This window comes from Quercus robur, chromosome 7 (assembly GCF_932294415.1).
Source record: "Quercus robur chromosome 7, dhQueRobu3.1, whole genome shotgun sequence".
Classification (NCBI taxonomy): Eukaryota; Viridiplantae; Streptophyta; class Magnoliopsida; order Fagales; family Fagaceae; genus Quercus; species Quercus robur.
Genome location: NC_065540.1, coordinates 48,838,267 through 48,851,270, shown reverse-complemented (window position 1 = coordinate 48,851,270; position 13,004 = coordinate 48,838,267). Strand labels below are relative to the sequence as shown.

Genomic DNA, 13,004 nt, shown 5'->3' with positions numbered 1-13,004 from the left:
GAATTACAACCTTACCCAAAAGACCAATTTCTTTGTAAAGTAACAAATACCTTCTACCAAAAGGATAAAAATTACATCCACCAATTGTAGATGTTGCACAAATACAACCGTATTTTTGTAGTTTAATTTTCGTTGGTTAGATGATGGTAAAAATAATAATGAAATATATTTTAAATCATGACGAAAATAAAATATAAAATTTTATGAGCCCTAAAACGAAACCACAAAAGTTGAGTTTCAAAAGCATATATAAGCCCCCAAAAAAATATTGGACGTGGGCACACGTGATGCATGTGACAAATTTTTTTTTTTCTCTTCTTTTTCACAACTATTTAAATACATGGCATAGAGTAGTTTTTTTTTTTTTTTGGGGGGGGGGGGGGGTGTAAATATGCCTAGTGTAGTTATAATCGTTAAAAAGTTGAATATGGTGTGTGTATTTTTGCTAGAGAAAATGCAGTACGTGCATAAGAGAAAAAATTATTATGAGAGAGAGAGAGAGTTTAGGCTCATTTTACTATTGCTTGTAATTATTTCCAAGGGTTTATCATACTAATCTCAGTAGTCCTAGGAATTTCATGTATATTATAAACTTCTGACTATACAATATAATATGTTCTTAACGAATACACATCAATTATTAAATAAATTATTTGACAATAAGAATTTTTACAAGTTAAAGCTAATTAATACTTATTATTTTTGTGAGTTTCAGTTAGCTCAACTGGTAAAGTCTCTAATGGTTGAATAAGAGATCTGGGGTTCAATTCCCGCTTACACCAAAAATCGATTGGTGTCTTGGTCTGATAATAAAGAATTATCATCAAAAGCGGACACCATAGATTGAAACTCTCAAAAAAAAAAAAAAAACTCATTATTTTTAACCGTGGTTGCATATCTTGATATTCTTTTTCTTTTAAACATGATATTTTGACTATTTTCTCTAAAATTATTGTGGGTATTCAAAAGGTAAAAAAAAAAAGGAGATGAATTAGTTACAGAAGCCAAACAAGCCTTAGTCAAAGTCAAGTATGAAATGGAAATGTTAAAGAGAATAGCTTCCAAAACAGCCTTAGTCAAGCATGAAATGGAAATAAGAACTAATTTTAATTAACAGAAGTAAACAAATATTTAGGTTCTAGTGCATGCACACGTTCACACCAAAACAATAATCAAAGGTTGACGCATGTGATTTGCACATATAACAATATTTAAGATGCAAAAAACACCCATTGAAACTTACAAAAATATCCTTCCATCCCTTATTCATTACTCTTTCTTCACTAAATAATAAGAAATGTTCTAAGTTTGCACCTTTTATTTAAGGACGTAAAGTTTATTAACTAATTACACTTCTTGAGAGTTGAGACTCAATACATGAAAAATATGAGTTCTAATTGTTAATTATAAGGGTTTTTCTTTTGTCTTAAATGTGATAATATTATTTTCTATTCATAATTAATTATACTATGGAATTTTAAAATAGCTTTTTACAAGAAATAAAATTCCGATCTTGATTAAAAGAAAGAAAAAAGCTTGAATTTGAAATTACTAATTACTAGTACCTATATAAGGCAAGCCATACACAAATGGAAAGAAATCACATTGAAGAGAATCCGATAGTCTCATACATTGAAATCACAAAACAAACCAAAACCCAAAGACCTCTAGTAGAAGCCCAACCCAAAAGTTCTTTTAAAATACAACACTCTTTACTATAAATCTGGTCCTTTGATTTATACTGCTTGGTCAACAAAATAGACGGCTAGGACCAATCATTCTTACCTAAAGAAAAGCACATCTGTCCCTACTCATTTGAATTCAAAAAATTCAATTAGTAACGTTACGATTCCGAAACCTCAGGTTCGGATCCGAACCTAATAAAAAAGTTTATTAAAAAAAAAAAAAAAAACCCAAAACCAAAACAACCATAGTTCACTCTCTCACTCTCTCTGTTCTATTTCAATTCCAAGTAATTTCTCTCTCTCTCTCTCTCTGTGTTTTCTGGGTCTTTATGGTTTTTCTTTAATCGCACAGTGAAAGAACTTGTACCCAGTAACTGAACTAGTATGTAAAATGGGAATGTGATTGCTTTCTTGGGTTTTTGATCACTGAAATGGAAATGTGATTTCTGGGTTTTAATGGGTTTCTGATATTTTCAGGTGCTTTTTTAAGAAAGCAAAGAGATTGGGTGGCTTTTTACAATGGAGGACAGTGCAAGAAGTGGGTTGCGTGAATTCAATTTGGCTTCAAGAAAGGCTGAAGAAGCAGGTCAGTCTTTCTCTTAATTTAGTTTCACGTTTTTGTGTATCTGTTTGGTTGCTGAGAGAAAAAAAAGAAAGTTGAAGAATTGAAAAGAAAGTGATGGAAAGTTTGAATTTTTTTAATGAGCGGTTGTTTCTGTTTTTTCCAAGAAATGAGGTACAAATCCAAGTTTAGGTTTTTGGTTTTTTGAGTCATAGTGTTAGCTTATTATTGTTGTTATTTATTTATTTTTGTGATTTCTTGCATTTTCTTGGAAGCCAAACATGGAAATATTATTGGTTTTTTCAGGAATGAGTGTTAATGATCCCTTTTCTTATGCTAATTTTTGCAGCTTGGAGGCGATACCAAGCAGTCAGTTGGCTTGAAAGTTTGGTGGGTCCACTGGACATATCGAAGCAGCCATCAGAGAGGGAGTTCATTTCTTGCTTGAGAAATGGTCTGGTCTTATGCAATGCCATCAACAAGATTAACCCAGGAGCAGTGCCCAAGGTATTACATTGCTACTTGAGGTTTTAATACCTATCTACCTTCTTGTTTGGTTGCTGAGAAACCTGAGGAAAGTGAACCACTGAATGTTTATGTTATATGTTGATTTCGTTTTTTCAAAAGTTAACAATCCCACCTTTACCAAATTATGCTCGATACTCTTATTAGGCTGTGATTAGTCATTTTGTGTGTCCCAAATTGAGATTAGGCATCATTTTTTTTTAAATTTTAATTTTAATTCTGATTGCTTTGATTTTGATTAATATTTTAAGGTTGTGGAGAATCCGTCACATTTACAATCGGTCCCCTGGGAATCGCAGCCACTGCCTGCCTATCAGTACTTTGAGAATGTCCGGAACTTTTTGGTGGCTGTTGAAGAGCTGAAGTTGCCTGCTTTTGAAGCTTCTGATCTTGACAGAGTAAGCTATATACATTATTGTATATGGATGCGCATATATATGTATGTACTATGTACCTATTGCTAAGTAATTGTTGGAATGCACTTTTCTCAGGATGCAATGGAGGCAGGGTCAGCAGCAAAGGTTGTTGACTGCATATTGACTCTTAGATCATATCATGAATGGAAGCAGATGGGTGGTGGGAATGGATTTTTTAAAAATGTTAAATCTCCATTCTCCGTGCATTCTGCTAGTAGGATGCATGCTAGAGCCTCAGCTGCAATCTCGTCAGACTCCTGTAGGCGCTTAGATATGTCTGCAACATGTGAGAAACAGCCACCTATTGACAGTGACAATAAAAAACAGCCACCTATTGAAGGTCAAATTGTCACTCTTCATTATGCATTTGTCTATGTTTCATATATGCATATAGTCTACTAGGTAGTTATACATATGTACTAATATTTGCTAGATAAATCAATGAGGCGTTACTTAGCTTTGATCTTTTTTATAAGGCCAATGTACATAGACAATTTCACAGTCATTGTTAAATATCATCAAAATCAATGTCAAACTCATTGAATTAAATAGCAGCTAATATGGTTAGTAATAAGATTCCATCAATAGACTTCTGAGTTAAAATAACTGCATTTATATACAAGTAGTAAAGCTCTTGAACTAAAATAATCTATCAGGATTCTTTCACTCGTTGTTATAGCAAATCAAATGTTTCATAAGGTAACTTGTATAGACATTTCTAGAAATTTTGCATAATGGCATTGGTCGCTAAAGAAAGATCCAGAATGATTTCACATAATGTTGTAAAATAAATATTTAGATGGTACCTATTTTGTCTTCCCTTTTACTTGGTGAATACAATGTTATTCATTCTACTTTTGTCCATGTGATGCAGCAGATATAGAATTAATTGTCAAGTTAATTGTTGACTGCATGGTTGACTCAAAAGAAAACATTGATGAGAACCTCTTTGCTTCCTCCCGTAACCGAAACATGGTAACAATAAGTTACATCATTAGAGAAGTTTACTTTGATTCTACTTATAAATATTGAATTATAGTCAGATTTGAACTTGATTTTTTTTTCCTTCTTATATTTCTCTTCTGCTACAGGATCCAGTAAAGCTATTCAGTAGAATCATGTCAAGTTGTTTGGAGGAACAGGTTCAGAATAAGTTCCCTGAGGTCCGTTTTATTTGACTCATGAAAGATTTTATTCTTTTCCTAGACACATTCTGAAGATATGTTTAATTTTCAAGTGTGAGGGTCTGTTTATTTATTTATTTTTATATTGAATTACACAGCTGTAGATTAGGATAACCAAATAGAACTTTCAAAAAATTTTACCTTTTTTATTCTTGGTTTGGCTCATCTTTTTTTTATCAGTTTTAGTGTAAGGGACTGATGTCGGGAAAAGCTCTGTGGTTTAGGGAAACTTTTCTTTGCTATAGTGTAGTAGGTCTTGTTATGATTAAAATGGGAGATTAAGTAGGGAACATTACATGTGATAACGTATATTTCTTCCTTGGATTGCTGTACCCATACTCGTGTCAAACCCAGGGAATACTTTTTCTGGTGCACCAAGCAGTACTTATATCTGTTGAATTTCTTTGTGAACCTACACAAAGACTTCGTTAATTAGTTTGACAATCACTTGGTTTCCACATCACAATTGCATGTCAGAGATAAATTGTTATGTAATAGCTATTAAGCGATCTGATTTCTAAGCTAAATAAAGATAACAATTTAAGGCCTGCAGTTACCAATTAGTCAGGATTAAGGCTTAGTTAAGTTGAGTTGATGCAGCAATCAGAAATAGGTGAAGGTTAATAGTTTACAGTATACTTATTATTATTTACTAAAACAGTACATAATTGATATAATCATAATCAGAATAAGAGTTGATACAGTAGCATGTACATTTGACAATCTTATTTGACCACATTTTAACTATCAATAATTTGTTCTTTTTTACTTGTCAATGGAAATAAGTAATAATCAACATTATTAGATCTGAACTCATTATTGTAATGATGGAAAACGCTCTTTTGGACCATCAATTAAAAAGTTATTGTAGGTTTGCTACTGACATATGTCAGTGGCATTAGGTTTGTGCAGTCTGGGTGTTTAATCACCTAACTTAAAATATAGGCTAGAAAAGTGTACGGTGAACTATTAGAAATTAGTTGTCACCACCAAGGGGACTCTAGGATCTTTGGTTTCAATTAGATGCATCATCTATTTCCAATTGTTGTCTTACTGCATAACTGTTTCCCCTTTCTTTATTTTAGCCTGGTAGAAATTTAATTTCAAATTAACTTCTTGTAGTCTTAATTTGAAAAGTTTGGGTTTATTTATCATTTTAAGTTTCTCTTCCCTAAAAGCTTTTATATCTTCTTCCAAAATCAGTTGCAAATGAAGTTAAAAGATTTATTGAAAGATAGAAGTAGCTCAACTCTCCGATCGACACATATGCCTTTGGAGGAAATATCTCCCCTTGAAAATTCCAAGGTATCATCTTATGCTTAATCTTATTATAAAAAAGGTTGAAGTCTCAAAGCAAAGAAAAATTACTAGTTATGTCAATTATAGAGTTTACTTCTAAACCGGTTTGTAGAGAAATTCTTCCAATTCACTAAGTGGTGATTCAAACGATCATTCAGGTGTCCTTTTAGTCACACGAACTATTTAATGAGTCATGTGATTTAATACATGTGGATGGTTTTATAAATTGACACATAATGTGTTGGAGGATATTCCTCCAAACTGGTCTGGAGGAAACTTGTCCAAGAAGGATGTTATTTCACCATATGAAATGTTTTTATTCCTCACTTTAGCTTGATTTAAATATTGTGTTAAACGTTGCACCTGATTGTCATTTGACTTTTGTACATCTCTTTTATAGAGTTGCAGAGCTTGCTTGAGCAAAGGTAACTGCAAACATAGGAGTCTATTTCAAATGCAAGAAAAGGAACTTTTGGTAAGGGTTTTTTTTTTTTTTTTTCCTTTAATTTGCTCCCAATCCTAAACTTCTTGTAGATTTTGAGGAAGAAAATTTCTTCCATTGTCTGAAGGTTACCATTTACACTGTTTGAATGGCTTATGTGGCATACTCAAGTTCCTAATCAGATATGATGAGTTTTAAAATTGGTTTGATTATAAAATTCTGATTAATTTTTACAGTGAAGAGTTTTGATTATCTTTCAATCCTGATTGATAATTTAAACATGGTAGCATAGAGATTAATGTAATTATTCCCATTTAACATCAAATCTTATTACAAAATTTCTGTTTAAATCAAAGGACAATTGGAAAATGCGGTTGGTTTTCTAATATGATTACAAAAAGACATGCATTGGAGGAGTGTTGCATATATCTAATCTTAATCTGAGAATGTTGTGTTCATATTGCAGGATCTCAAGGGCCTTTTGTCATCAACAAAGAGGGAATTCAACTACTTGCAGTCCCAGGTGCAGAGAGATTTGAAAGACCTAGGTATGTTGCTAGGGGAACTAGAATCAGTGAATTGTTAATGTTCTGGTGATGGATTATAACTGTAAATTAGTTATCAAAGTTCAAATCAACTTATATTATCTTTTAAAAAAAATAAAGACCAAACCAGTGCCCATTTTTGTAATTTGTGTCAATTTATAAAGATATTTTTGTTAGACCATGTTCTTTTTCATCCATACTGACGGAGTAAACTGCAATTGTGACTCCACTTGCTACGTTTTAGCATAATCTGATATTCATCAATGATTTCTGAAAAGCAGGGGGTTCTTTAGTACTTTTGTTCTTGAAAATATACATATTTTTTAGCAATTAATACTTTTTTATACTGATCAATCAATGTCTTGAATGATCTTGCCATATGCACATTATAGAGGCCTTTACAATGAATTTTTCTTGAAGTGTAAAATATGCTATTTTTTTGTTGGTTCAGAAAGTCAGGTACAGGAGTTGTCTTTTGCTGCTGTTGGATATTACAGGGTTGTAAAAGAGAACAGAAATTTATACAACATGGTCCAGGATTTGAAAGGTTGGTGTACTTTTGAGACACAAAAGTTGACTATATGTATATGTCTCTTTTTTTGTTGTTGTATTTGAAGGGACAGTTTTATTTTCAGCATTAAGGTGAATCTAATGATTAATTCCTGATTTTCAGGTAATATTCGAGTTTACTGTAGAATTAGACCATCTTTCAGTTATGAAGCCAAAACTGTGATAGATTTCGTTGGAGACAATGGTTCACTTGTGATCTTAGACCCACTAAAACCACAAAAAGATGGAAGGAAAGTTTTTCAGTTTAACCGGGTGTTTGGTCCAGCTGCCACCCAAGGTAATATCACATGAGATTCTTCTAATTTATGGCTCTTACATTAAGCAAATTTTTAATCAATATTGTCCTTTTAATTTTCAGATGAGGTTTTTAAGGACACACAACCACTAATTAGGTCTGTGATGGATGGTTACAACGCATGCATTTTTGCCTATGGTCAAACTGGATCTGGAAAAACACATACCATGGTAACATATATACATTTTCAGATTAAGCTTGATTATAATTACCTTCAGCAGCTTTTCCTATATCCTATTTCTTATTTGTTCTGGATACCTTCACTGTGATAATGAATTGCCTTTATGATTTGTAATCCATGTATACAGAACAAAGGGTGGCTATAGGCTATTAAGAGTTTTTCATAATTTCTAACCATGATTCTTCCATCTGACTCTTTTATATGGTGACAGAGTGGTCCATCAGGTGGGTCAATGAAGGACAGGGGGATTAATTATCTTGCTCTGAAAGATCTGTTCCAGCTGTCTAATAGAAGGAAGGACATCATAAATTATGACATTCATGTCCAGATGGTCGAAATATATAATGAACAAGTACGAGACCTTCTTACAGAAGATTCATCAACCACCAAATATCCTTTCATATTGGCTTTCTAACTTTACAAATGAACCTTGATATGTCGTAGAAGATGAAACTCTATATCTTATGGTGTTCTAATTACGTTTATTTAGTAAATCTATTTTCTTAACTAAGCATACATTAGAGATTCGGAGCTGTACTGGTGACAACGGCTTAAGTCTTCCAGATGCTACAATGCATCCTGTTAAGTCCACCACTGATGTTCTGAATTTGATGAAACTTGGTGAGGTGAATCGTGTTGTCAGCTCTACCGCAATTAACAACAGTAGTAGTCGTTCCCACAGGTTAGTATTTAGGAGCTGATTCCGGATCTATTTAAATTTAGTAGATATTGGAGAAAGAAATCTTTTTTTTTTTCACAGCTGGACTATACAGTATTTGAAGTTTGTCAAGTTTGAAAATGATAAAGATGTGGTTGTTTTGCATGTATATGCAGTGTCCTCACAGTACATGTGCATGGAAAAGATATATCAGGAAGCACTCTCCATAGTTGCCTGCATCTGGTAGACCTTGCCGGAAGTGAACGAGTGGACAAATCTGAAGTTACAGGAGACAGGCTTAAGGAGGCACAGTATATTAATAAGTCTCTTTCTTGTTTAGGAGATGTTATTACAGCCTTGGCTCAGAAAAGCTCTCACATTCCTTACCGAAACAGCAAACTCACACTTCTTTTGCAAGACTCCTTAGGTCTGCAATGTGCCTCTTTCCAAACCACTAGCTTGTTTCTTTATAATATAATCTGTTTTTTAATTGGTTCTCCAATCAGATCATGTCACATTACTTTATAGGATTGTTTCTTTCAAAAGGATTAGATTCATTTTCTAAATAGAAAATCATATGATCTTTGTATTGACAATATCTTCTACGTGGAAATTTGTATTATAGGTGGACATGCTAAAACATTAATGTTTGCTCATGTGAGTCCGGAAGAAGATTCATTTGGTGAAACAGTCAGTACTTTGAAGTTTGCTCAGAGGGTTTCAACTATTGAACTTGGTGCTGCTCGTGTGAACAAGGAGAGCAGTGAGGTTATGCAACTCAAAGAACAGGTAATCAAATTCACTTAAATTTCCATTTCAGTTGTGCTTTGTAATTCTTCATTTTATATCCCCTTCAGTCTCCCATCTTTGGACCAATTGTTGCTGTCATTCATATTAAAAGTTGATCGGCTGTCTGGAATCTGGATTTTCTTCTGCAAGCCCACTTTATTTGGGCCATCCTGCAGCTATGGAGCTTTAATAGAGCATTAGTAGTTTTTCAGGCACTAGTACCAGTCATGGTTAATTGTGATTTCAGGATTATCTTGTTGGAAACCATTTCCAATGTCAACGTTTTTTTTTCAAGAAAAAAAGAATGCTATAGTCAGTGTTTGTATTATTGATTTGGATCCCTTCCTAGTTCGGAACATTTGTCAGGGAAATATTTTTGTTTGGAAATTTCATGGCACAAAATCTGTTCTAATTGAAGATTATTGCTATTTCAACAACTTATTAATTTAAAGACTCGTGTTTTCTTGTGTGCCTGTAATTGTACAATAGAGAATTGTTAGTCTTTTTGTTGGTTTCTTTGACTTTTATGTGTCTTAGAAAAAACAAATGGATAGACAAATGTCTGGCTATGATAGGTCATGTATGCTATATGTTTGGCTCCTCTAATAGAAGCCAAGAAATGTTTTCTCTTATTCATAGATTATTAAATTCTGCAGATTGAGAGCCTTAAAAAGGCCTTGACAAGAAAGGAAACACAGAATATGCAGTTCAGCAAAATAAAGGAGCCAAGATCTCCAACTGAAAGACCAAAAGCAGTGCCTGAGAGAACCCCTCCACGTCCTCGAAGACTGAGCATTGAAAATTGTAGCGCCACAAAGACTGAGAAAGCAATGAATAATGAAGATAGGAAGGGAACCCCTTCCATACCAACTCGTTCAAGAAGATTGAGTTCAGAAGGTCAAAAATATGCTAAGAAGGATAATTTGCTGATAAAATTGTCAGATGATGCAATCAAACCTCAACCATTTGATGCAGTATCAATCCCAAAGTATGGCCAAATTCAAGATGCAGAAGCAGTTACAAGGCCTTTTGGGCATTTCAGCAATGGTGGTTCCATGATGGAGGCCTCTCATGCCAAGGCTCCTCGAAGTCCTACTAGTACTACCTATCAGAAGCGAGTTATTAGAACAGATGGTAGAACACAAATTCCTACTCTTCAGCTACCAAAGTCACCTGAGCCGCCGATACATGCCAGAAATGAGGTTCAGAATATGATGCAAAGTGAGCTCACTCTTTCTACAGATTTCCAAACACCCAACTTGATTGGTAGCGCAAATGGTAAGGGATCTCAAATAAGGAGATCACTGCGGACAATTGGAAAACTGATTAACGTCTCTGAGAAAAGGTGAGACTAGTTTGTTTAGGGGAAAAAAAGGTTCATTTCTAATAATAGAGAGGAACTCTGGCTGGCACACTATATCATTTCAACATTTCAATGTAAAATTTCAGGAACCAACAGAATTTGATGGAACTCCAGACACCCATCAAAGGTGCTACTAATGTCATTGGTCCCAGGTCACCAGTGACAGCTAATGCTAGGACTCATAGGAGACAATCGCTAACTGGCATTCCAGCGTCAGGGTCTGACAAGTCCCGAAGATCTTCTCTTGGAGGGAAGTCAAATGATTCTAGTAAGTAAACTAATACAAGTGTTATTGCATGAGATTAGTATTGGTTACACTTACACTATCCTTAAACCATATTATAAGCGAAATCTTCTTTGTCTTTATGATCTGAGATCAATGTTGTTTTCTTTTGTAGACACAAAAGAAAATAGGAATGCTAAGACACCTCCTCCAGTACACCCATCAACAAAGATAAGTAAGAGGTGGCTATAAATAGTATGATGATGCTAGTTGTATGACTGCAGCGGCGGTGCTTTGACTCGAAGCATACTGACATTGCTGACATTTGAGTTACAACATAACTTCAACATATGCCTAGAAAGAGATTTTTGCTGTCGGATTGTGTTATCTGACGTGATCAACATGCTGCCCATGTAGAAAGGGAATAAAATGTCTCCTTGTTATTGATCTACTTGATTCTATAGCCCAATTTTGACTGCAAAATGTCTTTGCTTGTTAACTAATTCTTCATCACTTCATGTAAAAATACTGAAACGCTGTGATTTTTTTTTGTAATAAAAGGTTTCGTTTTCCTACTGGTATGTTACTTAAGTTTAAATTTATGTTTGGTTAAATAAAATTTTGTTTTATACCAATGTTATATATAACATTTATATATAGCAAGAAAAAGTTTAAAGAAGGCATTAACTCTTTTTTTTTTTTTCTTTTTTTTTTTTTATGATTCTGCACATCTTATTCTCTGCCATCGATATGCCATTCATATGGTAAACAGAAGCCTATAACCATTAATATGAACAATTACGAGCTCTGAACATAATTGCTGGAGTGGCCACATATGATAGCAACTAAGAAAGTGCAACAAGTCGAGAACTGAATATCACTTGTTATTAATAGGAAAGAAATGCTGTCCATAATGCTGGAAAGTGCAACAAATTTGCCTCGGCAATTTCAATCACTATATGTAGTATAATCCCATTAGCATATCTGGAACACCATGTAACTTAGTAGCAATTTTATTTATATGCTTCCTAATCATCATACCCAAAAAAAAGGGGGAAAAATAGGAATAGCACATTTAAAATTAAAAAAAAAAAAAATTAAACAAAACCAAAATAATATGGTCTTGATACAAAGGGAGAGAGAGAGAATCATGGTTTTATTTAGGTTAAAATGCAAAACTGACCCTCTAAGTTTCACATTTTGTCATTTCAGTCCTCTAACTTTAGTTTTGGTCAATTCGATCCATTAAGTTTCAAAAGTGTTTCAATTCAGGCATTCCACTAACTTCTGTTAATGCTCTAACGTTAAGTGTTTTTTTTTTTTTTTTTTCCTTCTTCAATTTTTATATTAAAAAAATGCAAAAAACTAATTTAAATTAAAAAAAGAAAAAGAAAAAGAAAAGAAAGCAAACTCACTCACATGGAGTAAATCGGAGACAGATTTAAGGAGAGATGTATTTTTATTGATCTTAGGAAAGTGGTCCTAATTTTTAGGTAATGTGTAGATATATTTTTACTGGATTGTTCTTTTGTTTTATTTTCACTTAAATCTAGGATATAGAGGTATTTTTAAACTAAAAAAATGTCTATTCCAAAAATAGGAGAAACCTCTTAAATAATAATATAGATAATAATTTATTTTTAATGAAATTATAATAATTATTTTATATTGATTACAAGCATTAAGAAAACAATCGTTACCATCGCACACCCTTGGTGTGATGGTCACTTTACAAGTATAAATGTTTATGAAGTGTAGGGGACAAAAACCGATGTTCAAGTTTTCAAGAAGGAGTTTCAAACACATATACACTTAAATTAGGCTAGACTAAAAATTCTATCTTATAAAAAAAAGAAGAAGAAGATAACAATCGCTAAATCAATTGAATTCTAAAATACTGCTTGTTGGGTCACCATCTAGGAAAAATTATTGTGTACTCTCGGAGTATCATAAATGTGTACTCCTCCATTTCATATGAATGGTGGATTCCATCATAAATTTAATTAGTAAGATCCACCATTCTTGTAAGAAAGAGGAGTACGAATTTATGGTATTCTGGGAGTACACAATAATTTCCCCACGATCTAGTATTATGAATTAAGAAAATTAACTAAAAATTGTAATCAGTCACCAATAATATTGTCACCAAATTTACAATGTCAAAATATCAATCTTACACAAAAGCACCAATATTTATATGAAAAACCTTTCTCCTTAAACAGAAAAACCACAATATAAACTATATGTGTTGCATAAACTAAAATCAC

The 13,004-nt window shown here is 33.2% G+C and overlaps 1 protein-coding gene across 4 annotated transcripts; it reads left to right on the top strand.

Annotated features, from left to right (window-relative positions):
• Nucleotides 1–1,846: 1,846 nt before the first annotated feature.
• LOC126693744 (kinesin-like protein KIN-14L) lies at nucleotides 1,847–11,310 on the top strand. 4 transcript variants are annotated; one of them, XM_050389865.1, is made up of 20 exons: nucleotides 1,847–1,972; nucleotides 2,163–2,271; nucleotides 2,597–2,754; nucleotides 3,024–3,170; nucleotides 3,264–3,528; nucleotides 4,063–4,163; nucleotides 4,280–4,351; nucleotides 5,576–5,677; nucleotides 6,072–6,146; nucleotides 6,580–6,661; nucleotides 7,110–7,205; nucleotides 7,332–7,505; nucleotides 7,587–7,693; nucleotides 7,916–8,096; nucleotides 8,224–8,386; nucleotides 8,539–8,789; nucleotides 8,988–9,151; nucleotides 9,808–10,496; nucleotides 10,601–10,782; nucleotides 10,913–11,310. In XM_050389865.1, exons 2-20 carry the CDS (start codon nucleotides 2,205–2,207, stop codon nucleotides 10,987–10,989), a joined length of 3,153 nt encoding a protein of 1,050 aa, XP_050245822.1. In that variant the 5' UTR covers nucleotides 1,847–1,972; nucleotides 2,163–2,204; the 3' UTR covers nucleotides 10,990–11,310. The 4 variants fall into 4 exon arrangements, with proteins under 4 accessions (XP_050245822.1, XP_050245823.1, XP_050245821.1 ...); XM_050389866.1 differs by having other exon boundaries at nucleotides 1,933–1,972; nucleotides 4,066–4,163; XM_050389864.1 differs by having other exon boundaries at nucleotides 1,964–2,067.
• Nucleotides 11,311–13,004: the final 1,694 nt, after the last annotated feature.

Bases quoted from the DNA above. Each gene is read 5' to 3' on its own strand.
- LOC126693744 (XM_050389865.1), top strand. From the start codon at position 2,205: ATGGAGGACAGTGCAAGAAGTGGGTTGCGTGAATTCAATTTGGCTTCA. The intron at 7,506-7,586 runs GTAATATCACAT...TTTAATTTTCAG, and splicing joins TGGTCCAGCTGCCACCCAAG to ATGAGGTTTTTAAGGACACA. The intron at 10,497-10,600 runs GTGAGACTAGTT...GTAAAATTTCAG, and splicing joins ATTAACGTCTCTGAGAAAAG to GAACCAACAGAATTTGATGG.